The sequence below is a fragment of the Pimephales promelas genome, chromosome 6 (assembly GCF_988280905.1).
Source record: "Pimephales promelas chromosome 6, fPimPro1.hap1.1, whole genome shotgun sequence".
NCBI lineage: Eukaryota > Metazoa > Chordata > Actinopteri > Cypriniformes > Leuciscidae > Pimephales > Pimephales promelas.
The window spans coordinates 32,387,716-32,412,119 of NC_142774.1; the positions used below are offsets into that span (position 1 = coordinate 32,387,716).

The window sequence follows — 24,404 nt, forward strand, 5'->3', positions numbered from 1 at the left end:
TCTCAAGTTCTCATTTATGAGAAGAATTTTTTTTTCTTCTTCTTTTTTTGGCTCTCATAATGGATGTGGTTAAAGTTTGGGTAGAGCAAGAGGGTTCTAAATCACAATAAAGGTCCATCTGCGTCCCTGAACCCATGAGTGACTGATTGGGCATGATCTGGAAATTATGGTGCCTGGAAATTAAATTTGATTTACTTGTACCATTACTTGATTTACACTAATATAAATGTAGTGTTTGGGAGGCATGAAGAGATACTAGCCTACTCGGGGTACTTCAATCTTAGTGTAACTGTAAACGAGTGTCAGATGCATAGGTAATTATTGCATATGACTAAATGCAATACTTGAGATTCTTCATAGATGTGATCCTGGAAACACAGCCCTCTCAAATCCACATTAAATTACATTCCACTCTTATGGACACCGAGGACATCCACCCCTCGGACTTGACCTTCAAATCCATTGATTACCTTATCACACAGGGATTACTCTATTGCCGTACCTCTCGGCCCATTCCTAATACTGTCAGTATGGATGAGTGAAGTGTTTTTTTGTTTTTTTTGTTTTTTTTGTTTTTTTTTGTCTTTCCATAAGAGATTAAACTTTATTTTTAGATTATTTTTGTATGTGGTTTCGGCGTCATATCGATCAGTGGTGGTGACCTTTACTTTTATTGAGCAGTTTAGTAAATTGCCCTTGTTGTCATCGGTCTTTTCCACAGACTGAGAGTCACTCAGGGACAGTATACATTATATTGATATAATTTTGACTGACTTAAGATGTTGATAGAATAATAATGATAATAATTATTATTATTACTATTATATACATTTTATTAAGAAAATAATAAGTTATCCAAGTAAATGATGAGTATGATGATAGTTTTATTTTAGGTACATGAAGTATTTTAATATTTTTTTATATTTTTTTTTTTAAGAAATTATAATTTTTAGATATTAAATTGATCAACAGTTACAGTAAAGACATTCAAGACAAGACACACAATTTCACAAAATAATTATATTTCAAATAAATGCTGTTATTTTTAATTTTCCATTCCCTGAATCTTGAATTTCTGAATTCCCCACTGTTTTACAATCAGCATAGTAAGCTCCATTCAGCCCATCAGAAACATGCCGTGACAAAGCAACATGATCAGTTTCAATTTCAATTTTAATAGAGAGCTGGTGATTTCCGGCGACACAATCACCAGTGACCATTGGCGACAGGCTGGGGGCATGTCCAGCGATGCGATAAAGCTGAGATATGTTTAACTTATGCAAATGAAGAGCTACTTACGAGAGTGACAACTAATAAGTCAGTGGAGCCGTCACTACATCCTGTTGTGGAGTAGAAAGATGGAGCAAGATGGAGGAGAAGCTCATTTTAGCAGTCAGAAACATTCCTAAAATATATGATATGTCTCTGTGTACAGGTGCTGACTCTGAGCTTGAATGGATTCGTGAAGACAGATACACTGTATACAAGAGCATACTGTTTCTCGTTCATCTTTAAAGCATGTTATGATTCCATTTGTCAGTCTTTTTCTTACAAAATGTTTGTCTGTAGCGGCAAGAAAATGGATGGATTTGTTATTCACAAAAGATTACTAGTCAACCAGTAGTGGGAACTCTCACTAGCGACATGCAACTACAAACTTTACCATTTAGGGGGTAAAACTGGACGATCGTATGTTAATGTCATGACTCATGTGCAGTGGAAAGGCAGCTTAAAACTCTAGTCTAAACTAACTGAATGATGTCAGATTGTGATTGCCACTGTCCTTTTTTTGTGAACAACATTCTAAATTACTATCTAACTCTCTCTATCGTTTACGTTCCTTCCTGTCGCTTTTCATCTTGGTTTGAAGTGGACCTGAAGTGGTGCCTTCCCAAGACACATGGTCTCACTCGAGTGAATGATATTCTTCAACAGGAGTGAAATAAGATACAATATCATTTCTTTATAGCTGTAACCTCCTTCCTCGCCGCAGCAGTGCTTTAGAGACCCAGTGGGTCTACCTTATTCCTGCTTCACTCTCTGACCATGCCGGTTCCCCAGTTATATCACTATCAATTAAATTATCAGCAATGGATGAGCACGGGCATGAAATTGCTTTACGTTTTCTCACGGGGGCTTGCTGCCAGCCACAATTTAAGCCAGCTACATTTCACACAGCAGACGGGCGGGCTACAAAAAGTCATTTTTGACTGATTTGAGGATTTGTCAGGGAATGTTGAAGACAAGAAATGGGCTATTGGGCCAAGAGCTCAGCGAGAGGAAACCCACTCCAGTGAACTTTCTTGAAAGCCCTATTTTTGGTGCCATTATCAGATTATTATTCAGATTTAAGCACTTGAAGTGTCTGTGATGAAACTATTGTGATGTAAAGCAGTGATGTCTCAGTGTTTCTCTCTTCCCACTGCCAAAACTAACTTGCCCAACTTTTGTAACTTTCTAAACGAGTTTCTAGAAGTCTTCTTGGTTTTACCCTAAAACATCATGGAGCCAAGTAAGTAAAAATTTCACAGGGAGGAGCTTTAAAACCCAGGGAGGCTTGAAAATGTCAAATGCAACGCTTTTTTTCATCTTTGGCTTTGGCTGATGTTCATCTACCCATGGTACAGTGTCATTTATCAATCTGAAGGGCTGCAACCAAAAGTAAATACTCAGAGAGGAACATGAAGTCAAAGGTTAGCTGTTGGTATTGAGCTGCTTAATGTCATCATTGGTCTTATTCTCAAAAGTCAAAAGTCAGTACCCAGCTTCTGTGACCATGAGCATAGTGATAAATGATACGTCGAAGCACACAAAACTCATGAGGAGGAAATCTCATTTAGTGGCTTATTGTACGGTTTGCAAAAGTAAGAAACAAGGTATTAAAAAGAAACAATGACTTTTTTTTTTTCTAATGTGCAATCTAATGTTTTGGAAATCTTTTTTAACACCTTTGTATGTTTAAAAATGTATTTATTTAATGTATAAATGTATATATGTATTTATTTTTAAAATTTCATTTATTTTAAATAATTAAAAAAGAAAATCAGTGTGGAATTCGGTGTATATGTGTGTAAAATGTTTGACAATGCACAGCTTCTTTTACAGAAATTATGTTTTTAGGTCTGAAATCACAAATTCTAGACTTTAATGTGATAAACCACAAAAGCTCCTAGTATGTACTTGTTGCTATTTACATCTTAGTCATGTCAAAAGTGCATCATATAAATTGCCTGACATGTAGTGGCACCCAAAGTCAAATTATAAAAGGGGATCCTAACTCTACCCCAGACCTAAACCTAACCCTAAACCTAACCCGTCACCTAACTGACGTTAAAGGTAAAGCGTCAGTTGTATGACGGCCCGGGATCGCCATCTACCGACGTTTAAGGGGGCCCTAAAAAGGCGGATATTGACGTACGGTCAAAAAACGTCCCAAGACGTCAGTTATATGACTTTTTGGGATGAGACTGTGTTAACATCAGATGCTTCAGAGCTCTACATATGTATTCTAATGGCATACATGCACAACAATTGAGTTTTGCAACTGGGCTGTTATTGAGCTACAACATCACAGTGTGAATCTAGCAGACGTATTACATATTTATCACAGTCACATTCACTGTTGAATCTTTAACTCAGCAAACAAACCTGAATGCTGCCAGTCAGAACACCATACACATACACTCATCTAAAAGATTATTAGGAACACTATACTAATACTGTGGTTGACCCGCTTTCGCCTTCAGATCTGCCTTAATTCTACGTGGCATTGATTCAACAAGGTGCTGAAAGCATTCTTTAGAAATGTTAGCCCATGTTGATAAGATAGCATCTTGCAGTTGATATATGGAGATTTGTGTGATGCACATCCAGGGCACGAAGCTCCTGTTCCACCACATCCCAAAGATGCTTTATTGGGTTGAGGTCTTGTGACTGTGGGGGCCATTTTACTACAGTGAACTCATTGTCATGTTCAAGAAACCAATTTGAAAGGATTCGAGCTTTGTGACTTGGTGCATTATCCTGCTGGAAGTAGCCATTAGAGAATGGGTACATGGTGGCTATAAAGGGATGGGCATGGTCAGAAACAATGCTCAAGTAGACCAAGGCATTTAAACGATGCCCAATTGGAACTAAGGGGCTTAAAGTGTGCCAAGAAAACATCCCCCACACCATTACACCAACACCACCAGACTGCACAGTGGTAACAAGGCATGATGGATCCATGTTTTCATTCTATTTACGACAAATTCCTACTCTATCATCTGAATGTCTCAACATAAATCAAGACTCATCAGACCAGGCAACATTTTTCCAATCTTAAACTGTCCAATTTTGGTGAGTTCTTCCAAATTGTAGTGGAGATGAGTGGTATGAGTGACTGTTAAGGCACGTGATCGACTAGTTTTACCGCCGCATATTAATTTGCAAGTTAAAATATCCTGTAATCTAGTGTGAGCGTGCGTACGAGATGTTGAACTCCTAACCGCGCACGACGGCAGAGAGGTAAGCGAGCGAGAGACCTTGCGCGTGCACCCTTGTCTCTCTCACACGCCAGTCAGACCAATTGCGGCAATTTTCGTCAACGAAATTAACACTGGTCTGCCCTGACATTTTACAGCGAGGAAAAGGACGCAAGCTTCCTTTGCCTAGTCAGGGCACTAAGAGCTTATGTGTCTCGCTCGCTATATATAAAAGAGATAAAAATGCTTCAAAAAACCTCAAATCATTACATTTTATTTTAATAATTTAATTGATGTGAGTCATCTAAACAATCTGACCCACTAGAATGAATTAGACTTTTTTCATTAGAGAGAAATTTCGAAAGGTTTTTATTATTATGTGTGCAGCTGAAAGCTGTGTGTGCATTAAAAACTGTGATTTGTGGTCATAACTTCATCAAAGTATATCTTCCTCTAACAGGCTAGAGTCTCCAACAAGGACACTGACACTGGAGGCTCCCAAAGGTGTTGAAGTGAACGCGGGAGTAGGGGAATTCAAAGCTTCTTGTAGGAAAGATCTCACTTTAGAGTCTTCAGAAGGAGAGGTGAGTATGTTAAATTGTATTGGGGAAACAATACAGGTGTCAATAAGTTTAATATATATATATATATATATATATATATATATATATATTTTTTTTTTTTTTTTTTGGCATCTATAGTTTCATGAATAACTTTTAACATCCATGGAACCTTTCCTTGCCACTAAAAGTTAGTCTTCCAAAAATGGTTCTTCTATGGCAATACTGGAAAAAAGCCAGGACTGCCATTTGGTTCACAAAAAGGTTACAGGTTCTGATGAACAAGAAACTTCCAATATGCATAAACAAATAACGCACACTATTATACATCAAATTGGTGTGTCTTTTACTGAACTCACTTTGTAAACATTCACTGTGCAGAGTGGACCATTTATATATAGTCCAGTATATATCGTCAAAACACAAATAATGATATTTTTTAATTAATCCTATTCTGCCCCTCTATGGAAATTCAATTGACCTAAAATATTAATCCTTCAAAAACTTCATAAAGATATTGTGAAGTTTCGCACATGAATCGAACAGTTTAGTCCACTTTATATGATGAACAGATTTTATTTATGATTTTATTCACATTAACACTGATCAATGCACACTGGTCGATCATACTCTTCCACAAGAACCAATGAGTTTTGTTTACGAGCATCAAGCAAGTCAAGTGCCTTTGAGCTTTCATTGACTCTATTTGATATGCTTATATATCTGATATATAGATATATCTGTGTTGATCAGTTTGTTATTAGATCCGTTCCTCAGTTGAAGTGATTTTGTCTCTTCGGAAGCTGTGGATTAAACTGCTCAATTCATTTGGATTACTTTAAGATGTCTTTTTGTACATTTTGTCTGCATGGACATTCAATAAAGGGACATAAATCTCTCAGATTTCAAAAAAAAAAATGTTTAATTGGTTTCAAAGATGAACAAAGGTTGAATGGGTTTGGAATGTGAGTAATTGATGGCTGTTTTAGTTTAATGAACTAACCTTTTAAAACCTCAAACAGAAACATGATTCACTTTAGTAGTGTAATATTGGTTTTAGTTGAAGGTCAAGAAACAATTTAAAAGCAATTTGTGCTGAAATCCCAGTATATCCAAAGGGTTCACATACATTTTCTTCAACAAAGAAGTTATTTTTTTATTTTTATTTTTTTTAGTGCATGTACTGTACTTATATAAAGAGCTCTGAATGAGTTATCTAATGTTCACATCTCATATGTGTTACATTGGACCTTTTGTTAATGGGGGGAGCTGTGACTTTGCACAGTCCTATCTGGTCTGATGTGAGCGGATCATGTCCTCGATAATTGCCTCAACCAAACACGTCCAAATTACTCCAGATCTTTCTCCTTTTCCTTGTTCATGCTTTTTTTCGTTTTTTTGTCTTCTTGTTTTACACTCGTCTGTCTACATCTTTCTCTGTCTACAAGCCTAGTTCACTGTCCAGTAATTGCAGTGTTAGTGTAATTCTAAGAGCACCTTGAACATGTTTAGATTATCCATGCTCACTTTCATACATGCCCACCCCCCTTTCGTTCAAATTAGTGCCGTCGTGTTGAGCTGCCTAGCTCTCTTTCTTCCCCTCTCACTTCTTTTGTCTCTCTCTCCTTCTCCTATCTCACTTTAGTTACTGCCCAGGCTATTTAATTAACTTCCATGAGTCCAAGTCATATATCATGCTGCTCTGTCACCTCTTTGGGAAAAAAAAAAAAAAAAGTTTTTTTTTCTTCTTTTTCTCTCTTCTTCTTTTGTGCTTGAGATAGCAGGATGGTGCAGTAAGAAGTGATATAAGGGAAAGTCATTGAAGCACAGTATTGGCACTTGTAAAACTTGGTAATTTCTTAAAGCATTAAAATTCACACAAATATTAGTATTGTTATTTATCAACGCATTCTCACCCCAAGGCGTCACCTTTGACCATGCTTCAATATTTGACGTTTTAGGCGCCCTTTAGCGTCACTTACATGACGCGATCCTACGGCGTCATCTAACTGACGCTAAAGGAAAGCGTCAGTTAGAGGACGCGGTTAGGTTTAGGTGTGGGGTGGGGGTAGGGTACACGCGATCCTAGGGCGTCATCTTACTGACGCTAAAGGGCGCCTAAAGCGTCAGATATTGAAGCATGTCCAAATGCTTCCCAAGGCGTCAGTTAAGTGACGCCTTGGGGGTGAGAATGGGCTGTATTTATTCACTTTTAATTAATGTATGCATGTATGTATGTATTTATTTATTTATTTTTTCAGTGGAAAACAAAATGAGACATTTTATTTAGGGAATAACCTGGTCTCTTGACAACGGAATTACAGTAAATGGGGACTGGTGCTAAAAATTACTCAAAACCACCATAAAAGTGATCCCATTGTAATCAGTTAAGCTGTCTATACTAAATGTGACACAGCACAACAAATTCCTGACAGTAATCTTATGCACCATTCAATTTCTGACGTTACACGCTCGCACTACCTCTGAGGCGAAGAACAAATGGATTTTCAAATCACGATGTGACAAATTTATACACATGGTGTTAGCTGCGGGAATAAATCGTTCACTTTGCAAGCTTATGTACAATACCGTTCAAAAGTCTGTAAAATCCTTCCCCACCCTTTCTGCACAGCCCCACCAGCAACCTTTACTGGGCTGTGTTGTGGAGGAAGCCGCAGGTAGGTGCCACAGCCCTCTCCAGCCCCTCCCCCCACTAAACGCCGGGCTAAGCGGCAATCCTGAGATGGGCTCCTCAGAGATTGGACACATTTCTTTCCAAGAGGTGGTAGCAGGCCCACTCCTTCCCCCGGTCGAGGGCTGGGGGAGAATCCTCTTTTCTCTGTAAGAATTGACTCTCCCGTCTCTGAGCACAGAGTTGTCGGAAAACGCGCCCTCGAGCCGTGCACCCCTCGTCCACCTCTATTTCAGAGTCGGATGACAGTGTGTGCCTCCCCCGCACGGTACCGCTCTCATCCCCCTCTGTTGCCAGACCCCTGGAAGAGCAGGCTCCCGTGGAACGCTGGTCCTTCCCTGGCCTCCTCTGTCAGGGTGCAGACGGGGCCACTATGCAGTCCACGTCCGGGCCGGTAACTCTGCTTCGCTGCCCCACGAGGGGACGTCTGTGGTTCGTCTGTCCTGCTTGGGCGCACACGTGATTCAGTTTGTGTGGTTTCCTCCCCGCTACATGAGAGTCTGCTTCACTATGGTTGCTGGAAATGCCCCTGTCATGAGAATGGAGGTTGCTACCCTACTGGTGAAGGGGCGATCGAGACTGTCCCTCCAGCCGAAATGAGGTCCGGCTTCTAAAGCCCCTACTTCATTGTCCTGAAGAAATCCGGTGGGTTACGGCAAATCCTGGACCTGCGCGTTTTGAACCGCTCCCTTCACAGGCTGCTGTTCAAGATGCTCACGGCCAAACACATTTTCGAATGTGTGCGGACCCAGGATTGGTTTGCAGAGATCGACCTACTGGTTTGAAGGACGCCTACTTCCATGTCTCCATTCTCCCTCGACACAGACCGTACCTACAGTTTGCTTTTGAGGGGCAGGCGTACCAGTACGCGGTTCTCCCTTTCGGGCTAGCCCTGTCTCCTTGCATCCTCACAAACGTCATCGAGGCAGGAACTCCTGCCCCTTCAGGAACTCAGTGTTCGCATCGTGAACCAAAGTATCAGCCAATCTCGATGATTGGCTGTTACTAGCTCACACTCGAGACCAGGTTTGCGAACACAGTGCTCTGGCACTTAGCCTGTCTGGGCCTTCGGGTCAACTTGTAGAAAAGCAAACTTTGCCCCATGAAGAGATGGACATCGACTCGGTCGCCAAGCAAGCATGCACAGTCACTGCTGACTTGTCACACCCTGACAATTTGAGGGTAAGAGTGAGGTTCCACTGAAACTGTTTCAGAGGCTCCTGGGGCAGACGGCATCTGCAGCTGCGGCAACGCCACTCTGATTGCTTCATATGAGACCGCTTCAGCTTTGGCTTCGCAACCGACTCCTGAGGTGGCAACACGACACCCTCTGAGTACCAGTTACTCCGACCTACCTTCAGACCTTTTCCCCGTGGTCGAACCTCAGTTTTCTACTGGCTGGAGTGCCCTTGGAATGAGCTTTCCGGCATGTTGTTGTCTCAACAGATGCCTTCACTGCAAGCTGGGGCACCATGTGCAATGGAAATGCTGTCGTGGCTCCTGGAAAGGACCCCAGCGCCTATGGCATGTCAATTGCCTCGAGTTGCTGGCAGTAAGTCTTGCTCCGCACTGCTTCTGGGTGTTTTAACGTGTACTAGTCCGATCAGACAATACCGCCACTGTAGTGTAAATCAACTATCAAGGTGGTCTATGCTCTCGCCGTATGTCGCAACTCACCTGCCACCTCCTCATATGGAGTCAGAAGTATCGGAGTTCGCTGCGAGCCATCGGAGCAAACATTTGCAGAGCTGCAGACTTGGCGAAACCCAACACATTCGCTTGATTCAATCTCCGAGTGGAGCCTGTGTCCTCTCATGTACTCGTTTTAACCAGCTAGTACCTGACCCGCTCAGGTGTGACGCCAGTGTCTATTGCCTGCGTGTTTGCTAGGTGCACCCTGCCCCTCTAGGCGACCCCCACAAGTGTATTTCCACTGGAAGCCCCTCTAAGCCCTCAGCAAGCAACCTTGCCACCCCTGAGGTTGAAATATTCCACCTGCAGTGTTCTCCATATGCATATAATAATGTGAACTACAATCTTTGAAACATGATAAAAGAAGAAAAAAAAACTTTTATATAAATTACAGCAAACAAATTGTGCAAACTATTTCTGTTGTGTTAAGGCTTTATTTCGTTCTGTTGTACATTTTCTGTTGTGTTGTGGCTCATTTCTGTTGTGTTGTGTCATTCATTTTGTTATGTTGTGGTTCAATAGTTTTGTTGTGAACTTATGTTTGCTTTTTAAATGTCGCTGTGTTGTGCACTACTAGGCCACCGTAACTTATTCATTGAAAAGTTTCGACACAAAGAACAATTAATTGACAAATCTCTCATGAACAATTAGAGCTAGGTTGGATGTTGTTCCACTGAAGAAAGATTTTGGTTTTGGAATGGCATGACATTAGAGTTAGAAAATAGGCTAATGACTGAATTAAATTTTTTTTAGGTGAACTAAATTTTTAAGATTCTCAGTTATTTTTTTCCCTCTTATTCTTCTCTCTCTCTCTCTCTCTCTCTCTCTCTCTCTCTCTCTCTCTCTCTCTCTCTCTCTCTCTCTCTCTCTCTCTCTCTCTCTCTCTCTCTCTCTCTCTCTCTCTCTCTCTCTCTCTCTCTCTCTCTCTCTCTCTCTCTCTCGTCTTTATGAACAAGCTCAGTAATTTAGAACAAATGCTCATATCAGCACAATCCCATCCTGTTTGCCCCCATCTCTCCTTGTAATTCTCCAGAGGGAAGAGACGCTGAAAATAGATGCCTCTGTCAATTTGGAGAAGAGAATCAAGTGCATTAGACAGCTGAGATGAGAAATCAAATCAATGCTGTCAGCAGCTGACTCTTAAGAGGGCAATGTTAAAAAGTTTGGGGTGAGAGAATTAAAGAAGAATGGCTGACTGGGTCCATGTCCTATTGCCTTTTCTCTTCCTGCTGCCCATTAAGATCAAGGGAAATGAGAAGTGACTGCTGTATGTGCTCTGATAGCTCTCGTGAGAGAGAGAGAGAGAGAAAGAGCAAGAGAGATGGAGGGAGTGAGAAGATGTCCTGAATGCTATTTTTTACAGCTTTGTTTGGCGCAATTAAAGATGCAGTCATTTTAACCAATTAATACGTACGCTCATTTGAACAAATACAATTGTTAAAAAAAAATAAAATAAAAAAAAACAGTTTAAAACAGCCTGGGGTGTGTTTCCCAAAAGCAAGTTCTGTGGTTATCAACATAGTTCAATGAGTTGGTGTTTCCCAAAACCATATAGTTGCAATGAACATTTGCAAACAGCTTCGCAAAAAGTTGTGTGCTTGGAATGACACCTCTCGACCTGTGGTTAATAAATCCTTATGTTGAGCAAAATAAGCAAGTGACATAATCCATATATTTTTTGAATGTCATTTATGTCTTTTAGTTTGTCAAGAGATTTAAAGCACCGTTTTTGAAGAGTGAGTGTGCCTTATGTGCCTGCATGGTGTAATACATAAGAAAGAGACTATTGATTCTGGAAATAAAGCATAATAACTGATAAAGGTAGAAAGTAAAAAAAAAAAATATGCATTTATTTAAAAAGTTTTTGTCTGCCCAGGCTAATCAAAAAATTCACCTGTGGCAACATTTTAGCAAAACGCAAAATACTTTGCGTCGTTCATGTTTTGCGACAGTTTCAAAGTGAAATGTCCAGTGAGTGGCATTTTTTTCCCAGAACATATAAATGTGAATATGACAACATTTTATTATGTCTGAGTTTCATTGTATCACTGCAGTTCTGAACTAAAATGTCCGGTGTGTGGTGCTAAAAGATTAAACGTACCATCACATTTTAAAATAACGTACAACATTGTACCCTAAACCTACCCGATAGTGTTAACAAAAGCAAATGTGACGTATTTACTGTCACTTTTGATCATTTTATTTCATCCTCGCTGTATTAAAGTATCAATTTGTTTTAAAAAATCTTAAATACCTGAACTTTTAAACAGTACTGTGTAAATAGATTAAATTAAATCTGATGATATTAGATGAAAATGTTAAACACGAGGTTAAGTCAACTACTGCATATTCAGATAAAAGTGTAGATAAAAAACAGTGCTATGTATATCCTCATGATTACCCCAGCGTGGCCCTCGACGATATCAGTTTTCATTACGCTAAACACCATCATCATTATCATCAAGCATGAAATTAAGTACCTATTTTGTTGTTGTGCTTGTGTTACATGGCATCTGTGGAGCCTATTAAATCCCCCATTCTCTCCACCTGAACACTCCCTCTCACTTCAGCCAGCCAATGAGGCAGTAGATATGGATACATATGTTGTCGGCAAGCCGAGGAGACAGGGGAGTTGAACCAGGCATATGTACTACACTAATGTTTCATTTGTTGGTGCAAAGCTCCAATATGGCGTCCATTTGAGACCAGCCCTTAAGCCCATGCATCTTAATAAAGCCACTAAGGTGTGTGATACGGACAAAGTAATGGGAGAAATGTTCCTAAACTAGCGCTGCCACCGAAGCAGACTCATCTATCAGCAGACAAATCTATCAAAAGCCCCGTAGTGCAGGAGAGAGGGGGTAGATCCTATGAGGTTAATAATCCAACAGCCAAATTACTGCCAGCGGTTTGTTTTGCCCTGGGTTGTTTCTGCGTGATGGCAGCGATGTTTTATTTTCTATTATTATTCTAGTATGGAGTCCCATGGCACTTCTCGCTGCCATGCTGTATGGCAAGTATGGCTCTAAAAGTCAGGGGTAAAATTTTGTTTTTGGAGTGTTTTTATTTGTGCCAACTCCATTCGGACTTTCTTAATTCTTTTGTCAATTGTATATTATTCTTCTGTTAGCCATATGGTTGTGTACATATAAACATGTTTTTGATGTCACATTGTACCGTTCCTCTAATCAGCACATTGGCTGTAGGTATCAACCGTTATACAAGAAAGTACCAGTGGTTTTCTAAAGCATTAGAGAATAAAACGATTCTGCTTGAAAGGCCCTATTATACACATGGCGCAATGCGTTGCCAGGCACAAAACAGGTGTTTTCTGTTAGTTTGAGCTTGACGCAGTTATCATTTTCACGTCCTGCGCCAAGTTCTTTAAATAGCTATTCCCACCCGTTTGTTTGCCTGCCCGTCCTGGTCTGAAAACAAGGTTTGTTCAGGCATATTGTTGGCACCTTGCTATTTTGAGACAACTGAAATAGACTGTGCGATGCATATTATTAAACCACTCTTTAAAAAACAAAAACAAAATATTGCGCCATTGACTTTAGAATGCAACACAATTGGTTTGGTGCTGGAACCTTTTTTTTTTTTCTAAGATATAAGCTGTCACACAAACACCATTTCTTAAGTCCACATTGCATACTCAATTGGCAAAAGGGGTGCTACTTGAGACATTAGACATTAAACTGTCTTCTAGTCAGTTTTCACTGTTTAGTCAATTACAGTTATGACACGCAGTGTTTTTTTTTTCTCTTTTTAATGATGTTTAGTTTGTTAAACTTTTGAAAAGTGTAGCTAGCTGCCTGAAAAAGAACACATCCAGATTAAATGAATGCATAATTCAAGGTTACTGTATCACTACCTTGAGCATTGAGGTTTGTTTCCATCACAAAACGAATGAAGATAATGTCTAGAGTGTTTTATATTTTTATTCATTTAACATTCAGAACAACTTCAGATCCCATTGACTTTAATTTTGTGCAATTCATTTTCAAAATGATGTTCTGTACTCCGCAGGTCATCATACAGGTTTGGAACAGTAAATGATGATAGTTTTCATTTTGGTTAGTTATCCCTTTACACAATATACACACACAAGCCAAGAAACTAAATATTAATGTTAATAAAAAAAATAATTGAGAATGCTAACACCTGCATTGGCATTTTTGTGTTACTTGAACCTTAGAATAATGGGAAAACAAGTGTGCAGCCACAGTTCCATAACTCAAACCATCAATTTGTATTAGTAAGTCCAGAAGTAAATGAAACGTGCAACAACTGTGCGCAATAATTGTTTGATTGCCACGGTCAGAAAGACAAGAACAAAAAAAGATCTGTTTGTGTTTTATAGCATGCGACTCTGCTCATCTCCAGAGCGCAATGGAGTATGAGATGTACACAAATGACCCTGTGAAGTCTGATGGGTCACCTGTATGTGTTTCTATACCCCGCCCTTCATTTACCACTTCACATCAGCTGCATTTCCCTCCACATATTTCAGCTCTTTTTTTCGACCTGTTCATTTTCATTTGCTGCTTTTCCTCATCCAGCTGTGACATGGGAGAAATCATGCATGAAAAAATGTATGGACCGACTATAATTGGCCTTCTCCACACATATAAACATGCAAGTGCACACACACACAAACATTCCCCGATAGTGTTTCCAGAACGTAAAGTGGTTTGTAAACAGTGCACCAACTGTTTTTATCCCATGGTTGACTGACAGTAATTCATACAGACACTTTCATTTGGGGAGGGTGCCATCTTTAATCCCTTCATAAGATGACCTAAATGACTTCCGTTCCGACTTCTTTCCCTTGTCTCTTTCTCTCTCTTGCTCCCGGTGGTTGGACCCCCACCCCTCTTTCTCACAGTGTCTCTCAGTAGGGGTCATGATAGCTGTCAGCGGGCGGTATCATTAGCCATGCCGCATCTCAGAAAATTCTGGAATTCCGTCTCCTGGCAGAAAACGGGAGAGTGTTTAAAATGGAATTGGATTTGAGGGTCTGTTTTGGGCCAAGGCGGCACTCACCGGTATTAGGTGACACAATGCATGAGGACATGTCAGCTAACCGAATGCCAAAATAGAATTTTAGTAATTTGGCAATGAAGGGGAAGAAGTGATAAAAGCATTTAGAGGACAGATGCAAATTCCTTAAAGAGAACGGAGACTGAAGGACATGTAAAGCTGGGTACTAAGAAGGGGCATATTTAATGAAATAAATAATCAAGATTGATTAATATAACTAATCATGAAGTATCTGTGATGATATTACATTTAAGTTCCACTTGCAAAAAAAAAAAAAAATTAAAAAAAAAAAAAATTATAGTGGGTTGTAGTATGGTAACCAATCACAGATGTACTGTACAGTGGACCGAAAAAGATTTGAGAAATTTTGGACTTTCATTACGTTAAATAAGTGGCATCTGCAAACATTTATATATATATATATATATATATATATATATATATATATATATATTTTTTTTTTTTTTTTTTTTTGGATTAGGCCTAAATAGTTTTAAAAGAGCAAAATCATTGACAGAAAATGTGCAGTTTAATTATCTTTGAACATAATTGCCGCTTCTGACTGCACCTGCATGTCTTTATTTTTTAAGCAATATGAGTGCGCTGCTCACATATTCTGACTTAATTTCTCACAATTGTGAGTTTAGAATTCGCAATTATATATTTTTGAGTCCAAACTGTGAGAAAAAGTGTTGTTGTTTTGTGGCAGAAACAAGCTTCGAAACTTGCTGCCCTTGACTGAAGACAAAATATTCCAATGTGAATTAATAGTGAATACAAATAAAAGCAATCATAAGGACAATGTATAATTCATATTATTCTAGTAATGTGCAATATTTCATGGAACAGAAAGTCACTGGAGATGATTGAGGGTAATTGGAGATGTGAAAGTGCAATGTTCTGCTTTACTCAAATGGGCTTTTGCAGGCTCAGATTTAACATGTAAACACTCTGTTTATCACTCTATACACTGCATTTGAAGTGTTTTGTTCTGTAAACCTCAGAAAATATGACTAGATTGTGTGTAAACCTTGATTTGTCGTTTACAGATATGCCTCTCATATGTTTTTTTTAAGTCCCATTACCTTTTTCGCCCACATATGTTCATTTATTAGGGGCCAAGCACCGAAGGTGCGGAGGCACCTATTGTATCTGTGCCGGTTCCTATTATTATTATTATTATTATTATTCTTCTTCCGACTGGGCGTCTATGGCAGCCCATAGACCGGTTTGCGGGAAAGTTGTTTTGGTTTGACATTCTGATAGAGGACAGTCCCAACTTTAAATACACCAATTTTGGTGTCTCTAACTCATTCCCTCTAGCGCCACCAACTGTCCAAAGTTTCACTTTTATTATGCTAATAACTTTTGAACCGTAAGGCCTATCAACAAAATTCTTTTTTCCTCTTGTTCCTGAGCTCATGCCGATTCGATCGCACCCTATGACGTCATTTTCCGTCATAAAAAAACGGCCGCCATTTTGAATTTTCCAAAAAACCTACTTTTGCGAACTCGTCCTAGACGGTTTGTCCGATTTTCACCAAAATCGCACCGGATCATCTCCAGGCAGTGCTAACAAAAAGTTATGGAATTCAAGATGATTCGAATAACCGTTTTCGATAAACGCGTAAACAAAATTTATGTAGCGCTTGCGAAAACAGACGTGAGGTTGTATCTCCGCAACGCTTACTCGTTTTCACACCAAACTTGGTACGTGTTATCACAAGCATGAGCTGAGGCTACGTGCTGCGTTTCGGCGCAGCGCCACCTAGTGGTCCGGAGATATGAAAAATGGCTATTTTTGCTCGTAACTTCTGAACGGTTTCTCCAAAAATCAAAAACTTGGTCTCGTTAGATTCAGGGCGTCATGCCGAGTCGACCGATATCCAATTTTCCCAGATCGGCCATTTTGGCTGTCGGCCATTTTGAATTATGTGCTAAAATGCTGTATTTTTTGAACGCATGAACGAATTGTTACGAAACTCGTTATGGGTCATCAGTACGATGCCCTGAAGGAGCCTGAGAAGTTTCGAAACAGCGCCACCTAGTGGTGAATTGTTTTATTCAAACGCTTATAACTTTGGGTGTGGTACACTTATTTTCACGGGAGTCATATTTTTGAGGTCCTGAATCGTTGCCGAGTCCAACGATACCAAATATGTCGGGTTTCGTCTCACGGATGGCGTAGCGTAGCGATTTAGCGCGAAAAAAACACTTGGCGATATCTTCAAAACCGCTGTTCCGATCGAGACGAAACCACCGCCAGAAACACGGAATCATAGCTTGTTAACTATACGCCAATGCCCAAATGCGTAAATATTGATAGTAAGGGGTAGTAAAATTCAAACAAAGTCATGTGTCAGTCATTTTTTACGTGTTTTTTCATATAAATGTTTATAACTCGGAAGTAAATTGAGATATTTGCACCAAAATTGACACACATATGTATGGGGTCACTCTGAGGACACATAAAAAAAATTGTGGGACTGAGCCTCTTGGTGGCGCTATAATAGAACAAAACGTGAAATTCCCATTGACTTCAATACAGTTTTGTGAAATACAATGCTATACTAAACAAATGCTTTGGTCTAACATTACGAAACTCAGTGTGTGCCATAAGCAGCATGCCCTGAATGTACTCAAAAGATTTTGAGACAGCGCCACCTGTTGGTCAAAAGTTATAATTAATTTCTGAGAACGCTAATAACTTTTGAATAAATTTGCCTATTGCAATGAAACTGATCTTAATAGATTCCTTGGGTTATGCCGAAAACATAGATATCAGGTTTTGCATAATCAGCCAAACTTTCTGTCCGCCATCTTTATTTCTTTGAAAAACCTTCTTTTTCGAACTCCTCCTAGACCGTTTGTCCGATTTTCACGAAAATTTAATCGCATCATCTCCAGACCGTGCCGACTAAAAGTTATGAATTGCACGATGATAGACAAAACCGTTTTCGTATACCACAGCATCAAAGTTTAGGCATGCTGCCAAAATTACTATTTAGGCTTTATCTCTGCAATGCCTTCACATTTTGACACCAAACTTTGCATGTGTCATTGTCACCTCCCTCTGACCACATCACATCTATTTCGTAACTGCGCCACCTATTGTTCGAAAGTGATAACCCATTAAATCATCTTATAAGTTAATGTTTATGTGATTTTTTTAGCCATTTGCCCAAAGTTCTCTCAAAATGCCCTTAATTGCTCCTTGCTGCAGTTGGTCTGCCACTCCTTGCCATTTTGGCATATGTTGCCGCTTCTTGCGCTTGGCCCCGGTAATGGCTGCTTGCAGCTATATTTTTTATTATTATTTTTTTTTTTTTATTAATGAAATCTAAAATCTGTGGTATAGAGGCAAAGGCTGCCCTTCAAATTGGTGATATCATGGGACAGGTACAGCATGGAAGAAGGGATTTCGGGCTCAGTTTAGCTCCTCATAAATGGCACAAAGCAGGCCCAGCTCAAAGGAAGAAGCTGGTAGTCAACGAGGTGTGAAAGCAGGAGGATGAGGTGAAGAAAGGTCAGTTCCCAGGCCACACAGGGAGAGTGGTTGAGATGGGAGAGTGTGGAACAATGCAAGATGGGCTTGCAAGACCCTTGGTCAATGGAATAGAGTAGACTAGTTTCCTTATCAGGTCAACATATGATGTTCTCCCATCACCACAGAACCTAAACCTCTGGGTATGAGAGGATCCTTCTTGTCCTTTGTGTTCATCACTTACCACATTAAGGCACATGTTGACAGGGTGTAAGGCGCCATGACCAAGTACTGCAATGTTTGGCTTTAGCATTGGAGGCAAATGTAACATGACCAATACATTCCCACCTGTTCTAGCAAAACATTACACACAGAAGACAATATTCCTCCGCCCAGGCGAGCAAAACCATACAGAAAAGGTGTTAACACCAATTCTCGCCAAGGACAACTGGAAGCTGCTAGGGACTGGAAAATGCTGGTTCATCTTGATCAACAGCTTATTTTTCATGCAAGTCCATTGCAGCATTTATCTTGCATTCATTTAACCTGCATTCAAATCCTTGAATAGAAGACGGAAGTATGGCTGTTCATGTAGCAACATGTAAAATTCACTCTGTCCATGTCTGTGTATATATATATATATATATATATATATATATAATGTTGATTGTGTTAACTAAATTCACATTTTAAGTGTTATTGAAGTTCGCAAGGCACTTGGAGAGAGCAAAATTAAAAACTGACACAGCAAAAGGCGAAAGAGACAAATAATGAGAGACAAAGTGAGAGACAGCTAGGAAAAGTGGCTGTGTGCTGTCCTGCTGACAGCAAAGCATCATGGGGGCTTGTTTGTTCAAATGTTTATAGAGATATGCCCTGTCAACACCGCAGACAGCATTACTTACAGCAATTAGTTCTTCCTTGTTGCCCCCCTCCCCCCCCTCTCTCTCTCTCTCTCTCCCTCACTCCTTTGTTTTTGTCACTCATCCCCAGTGTGTGAGTTATGGTATAGACTATTTGGCCTTTCGTAGCTGTCAGAGCCAACAGACTTTTTGGAACTAATAAATACAGGAATCAACATATTTATAAATCAAAGGGCAAACAGACTTTTAATAAAATGTAATTCATGTCCCTGGTGATGTTTTCACTCCTGATCCATATCTGGAAATTAAATGTGTGTCCTTTAGGACGAATTAATGCACCAGGATTGAGTCATGGTAGTCTTATATAGCCAGAGTTTTTAATATAATCTTGCATCGTAGGTGTTTCTTCCAGTTTGAACACGTTTATGTCCAATGGTTAGTTGTTTTTTATGTATTTATTTATTTATTCAAAGTATCACAATAGGCCTATGTCACACTTCCTGCTTCCGTAACGCGGAGTAGTGATACAGAACTTCCGGTTAATAGTATTTCTCGATAAGGATTTAGATTATCAGCCCTAATGTCTAAACCATCTGAGGTAGACTGAACACGAGCTATGAGGTTGTGAAACAAAGGGTTTTGCTCCTGTTGAAGCTATACGTTTGTATGAAATCAACCGTTCAAAAAAAAAAAAAAAACGTTTTATCCGCGATCTTATGGAAAAAAAAATAAAAAATACTACCCACGATCCTAAACGTAGCAGCAACGTCTGCTGATCCAACTCACTGGTCCAACTCGCTGTTACCATAGAAACGTTTACCTTTCTGGTGAACGGCTAGAGCTACCCTCGGCTGTTGTTGTAGTGTACCGGGTTGCTCTGCATCAGGACGTAGGCAGCCATACCTCAGCTTTCACACGTTCCAACTTGACAGTTTTCATTTACCATCCGAACCACATTGTCATGTGACTTCAGGCAGGAGACGGAGAGATTTTGTCCGGCGGTATCTATCAGACTCCACCATTGTAAAAAGCTAACCTGAAGAGCTGTATCCCTACTAAAAGAATAATTTTTTCGTGACATAGGCCTATGTTATATAAAGATCTTAGTTTGTTTGTCTATAAAATTGTTGTCCTTGGTTACCAATGAGCCTAACATAGACATGAAATGTGAAATAAAACAAAGGAAAATTGAGGTAAATAATTGAAATTATAAATGACCATGATATTATTACTTCGTGTTATTTCTAATCAAGCTGTTAAAATGTGCAAAATTGTACTTTTTTTTTGTTGTTGTACTATGCCAAATTTGGAAAACGCTTGCCATTTTTGTGAGCGATAACCCAGATGAATGGCCTGTGGGGGTCTGAAGCTGGTAAATGGAATAAGCAACACACACACACACACACACACACACACACACACAGAGAGAGAGAGCCTAGACTGGACTGGTCAGACTGATGTGTCTTTACCACAACGGGCAACACTGTTGAACTATGCATGTCTCACATAACGAGACAGTCTTTCATCAGTGTGGTGTTTTTATATGAGTTAATGCAGTGTAATCTTAAACTACTGTTATCATGTTGATTCATCTTATCTTTAGTCTTTGATTATAATGTCTGTATTTTCTGCTCCCCTCTTCTCTTCTCTCCTCTCTTCACCTCTCTTCTTCTCAGATCTTCTTAAATGCAAACTCAATCCGTCTTGGAAATCTTCCACACGGGAGCGTGGACCTATTGCTTGGTCCAGGGACCACATACTCCAAACAGACTGTGTACGAGGTGTGTGTATGTCCCAGTGGCAAGCTCTATCTGTCTCCTGCAGAGAGCTCTTCCACCTGCCAGACCACTAATAGTGTGTGTCTCTGGAGCTGAGAAAGGTGGGTGGGCCATGGACCACCCAGCACCAGAAAGGCCTTCCTCCACCTTCCCTCTCTTGCTCCTTTCCTTCCTCCTCTGGTTTCCTCTATCTTATTATTTTTGTTTATTCTGTAATGTCTTTCTTTTATCCACACTTACATCTGTCCATCTGCCCTTACATTTGTCCATCCAGTATCTGTCTGTCTATCTATCTATCTATCTATCTATCTATCTATCTATCTATCTATCTATCTATCTATCTATCTATCTATCTATCTATCTATCTATCTATCTATCTATCTATCTATCTATCTATCTATCTATCTATCTATCTATCTATCTATCTATCTATCTATCTATCTATGTCTTTCTGTCCGTAATCAAAGCATCTTTCTCACAATGGCCGTGCATCCGTCTTTTACTTTATTTTGTCCTTTCTTTGTCTTCCTCTTGTCTATTCTCCTCCTCTTTCAATTTGTTCTCTTTCCCATTTTCCTCTTCCTCTTTGTCCTCTCAAGCAGAATTCAGGAATCATTTGACGTATCTTGGCTCGGCTGGAGCCTCATGTCCCCAATCTGTAAATGGAGCAGAAACTCTCTTGTTTTTGTTTTTTTTCTGTGAGTGTTTTGTTCCTCTTATTTTTGTACGAGCGTCTGACTCAGTGGAGGATTGTGAATGTGTGCCGGGACGCTGGACTGCACTCATGAATGAGCACACACACGGCGACCCGCATACGAGCGCGTGTTTTTTTCTAAAGAAGATACTAAGGTGCCTTTGCTACTGTTAGTAAAGCACATCACCTGCTACTGTCCCTCCACGCTCCACGTGCAGTAAGACTAACCTCCGCTAGGAAAACTGACCGAACGAACCCTGTACTCTATTTTTTAGTTCATTGGTCGAAAAGATAATACGATAAACCGAAAAGAAAACATTTTTTTTTTTAATCTCTTGGATGTTTCTTTTCTTTTTTTCTTTTTTTTTTTGGAAAAAAGCACAAGATTATGCCATGTATATAACAACATTAATAAATAATAATAAAAAGAGAAAGTTTATTTTAAGAATTTTGTATTCAAGAATGCTTGATAATGTTTCTTTTTATTGCTTTGGTCTCATGGACACTAGGATGGGCCAGTGTTAAAAAAAAAATATGTTTGTTTATTTATTTATTTATTTTTTATTTTATTTTAAAACTCTTTCCTGTTATCAATCAAACTAAACTTTTGGATTGTGTTTAGGTCTTAACTAAAATTGATCCTGCCAGTCAAAAAGAGGTGCCATAATATTATTTTTTTTCTTGGTAATTCTCTCCACATGATGTAGTGTAAAACTCAATACTGCAAGTTTATTATTAATCATCATTGTTACATTATTTACTGTTTTTAGAGTTTCAGACCATGGACCACTGCACTTGAGTAAATTGAAATATGATTTAGAGGCACATTTCTGCAAAAAAAAAAAAAAAACTCACAGTGAAAGTACACTGCCAATATGGAATAACCTATGAAGTTATGTAGGGGAAAGTGTATACAGTTATGAGAAACGGTTATTGACCCATTTGGAATAATATGAATTTATGCAAGAGTAGCTCCTAAAATATAATTTCATAGTAATAAATTAAATGATAATCAAAGATAGTTCTATTTCATAAGCAAAATGCACAAATTTAGAAGCCATTCATGTAACGTTCTAATTCCAAAGAGGTTAACAAACTTATTGTACAGCAGTGATCCAATATCACTTGTTTATGACTGTCATCAAATTCATTATGACACATGAAACATAGTTGTTTGAGAATTTTGACAGCAGTTTTCTTCAGTTGCGAGAGACAAGTATGTTTGGCAATAGGAGATAAAAAGTGTATAACAACTGAAGCATATAGCTCTATGTTTAAAAGCTCAACTTTGTTTTTCCAAGATATCCAAGCCACAAATGCCCGCATAACCGTTTAAAATATGGAAGAACCTGACTAGATTAACACAGAACCCAGCTAATGTATAGTAGTATGAGGTGCTTAGCATCAAAATAACTATTTATTTATTTTTGTGTTTGCGTTCTGTAGGAGAGACGATTTCTTAAATTAAAACAAAGATATATTTTCTTACAAATTCTATGCAATGTGTTTGTAAGATTGCTGATCTCACAGCAATTCGTACGATTTTTTTTTTCCTGAGGTCGCTAATTCATACGCATTCATACGACCTCACTTGTTCAAATTTGACCGATGTTTGCTAATTCATACATATTTTACGAGTTACCAACCCCTGAACCCGCCCTTAAACCTACCCATCACGTGGGTTTAGATAAAATTAGCCACCTTTTAATCACTCGTACGAATTGGTCATGAGATAGCGTTGAGATTGCTGTGAGGGTGGAATAGTATTCATTTATCTGAGGTCATGTTAATGTCCTAGATTTTCTTTTCATCATAACTCCAGTATTATACCATTCAAATGAAAGTGGCTCATGAAGCGAGTTTGAAAATAATTAGAAATAAACATGAAATGAACACATGCAATTATGTTTATTTGGAAAACGAACCCCAATCACAGTCTTTCCCTTTGTTTGCTTTTCATGTTGTTTCCCAGCAATGTTAGTGCCATTGACATTTGGCAGAGTCCAGGGTAGTTGATTTATTTTCTGTGAAGATAATAATGGACATATGTTACTACATCCCCCCAGTCTCTGTCTTTTTATGTCTTTCTTTCTTTCCATTTTCTTTCCATTTTCTATCAATTTTTGACTAGAATGGGTAGATGCAGGCAGAGGCAGTCTTTGAGGCTTTCGGATCAAATTTACCATGAAATAGAACATCTTCATAAAAGGATGAGGTCAGTGCTTTGGTTAGGACTCACTCTTCTGGCACCTCCACCATCATTTGGAAAAGCAGAGAGGTCTTATAAAGCTTACGAACTCTGGGAGTGAAGCTAAACATCAGAGGAGATTGAGGTCCATAAAAAGCATACTCATTCTTCACTGTGTTTTGTGCTCATAAAATTTGACGCACTATTAAAAACGTGTTTCGAGTGTAAAACAAACACCCTTTAGGGTTTGTTTCTTTTTTAACACGTGTACTCATTTTGTGTTATTGCACTTTATTCACCCTTTTATGTGTTTTAAAATGAGATTTGACGGTGAAATATGATTAAATCTGTTTCCAAGGGCTTTGAAAAAACTTTGTTGAGTCTTGAGATGCAGATTCATCACAAATTCTTATTGTTGAATGCCATCTGTACTATAGTGTTTGAAAGTTGAACTAGATTAAAAATAGCTTCACTAAACAATTACGAACTTGTCTAGGACAAAACAGCTGTTGACTGAGTTCACTCGGATTGAATAGCGTCTAAGAAGATAGCTGAAATTAATTTTAGTTGTATTCTTCTCTAAATAATGAATGTTTTTGAGATGCCTCATTGGCATTCATAAGGGATAAACGCGTTATATAAAGCATTGAGAGGTAGACAGACAGCTCACAACCCCCAGGAGGCAAATGACTCAATCCACATGTAAACGTTTTTACAGTTTTCATCTATTACAGTTGATGTTTCTGTTTTCACTATCATTCTTACCTCAATTGTCTCCCGCTTTTTCGGTTAATTTACACCGTGAGACCCAACAGTATGTGGTCATGAAGAACAACATTCAAAGTGGCATTTACAGTCACTTTTGCATGTGGGTTTTCAGACTTCAGACTGCGATTTGTTTCAATCATTTCTATTGTTTTCAATGGAAATTTGCTTCCTTTCTATGT

The 24,404-nt window shown here is 39.0% G+C and overlaps 1 protein-coding gene across 2 annotated transcripts in view; it reads left to right on the top strand.

Moving 5' to 3' along the window:
- Positions 1-21,717, top strand: part of sgcz (sarcoglycan zeta) — a 289,415-nt gene extending 267,698 nt beyond the window's left edge. For both annotated transcript variants that reach the window (XM_089132423.1, XM_089132422.1), the window contains exons 7-8: positions 4,924-5,047; positions 20,474-21,717. In XM_089132423.1, the coding sequence (XP_088988549.1) occupies positions 4,924-5,047; positions 20,474-20,671 (322 nt within the window). In that variant the 3' untranslated portion in view covers positions 20,672-21,717. The remainder of the gene's footprint in view (positions 1-4,923; positions 5,048-20,473) is intronic.
- The last annotated feature ends 2,687 nt before the right edge of the window (positions 21,718-24,404 follow it).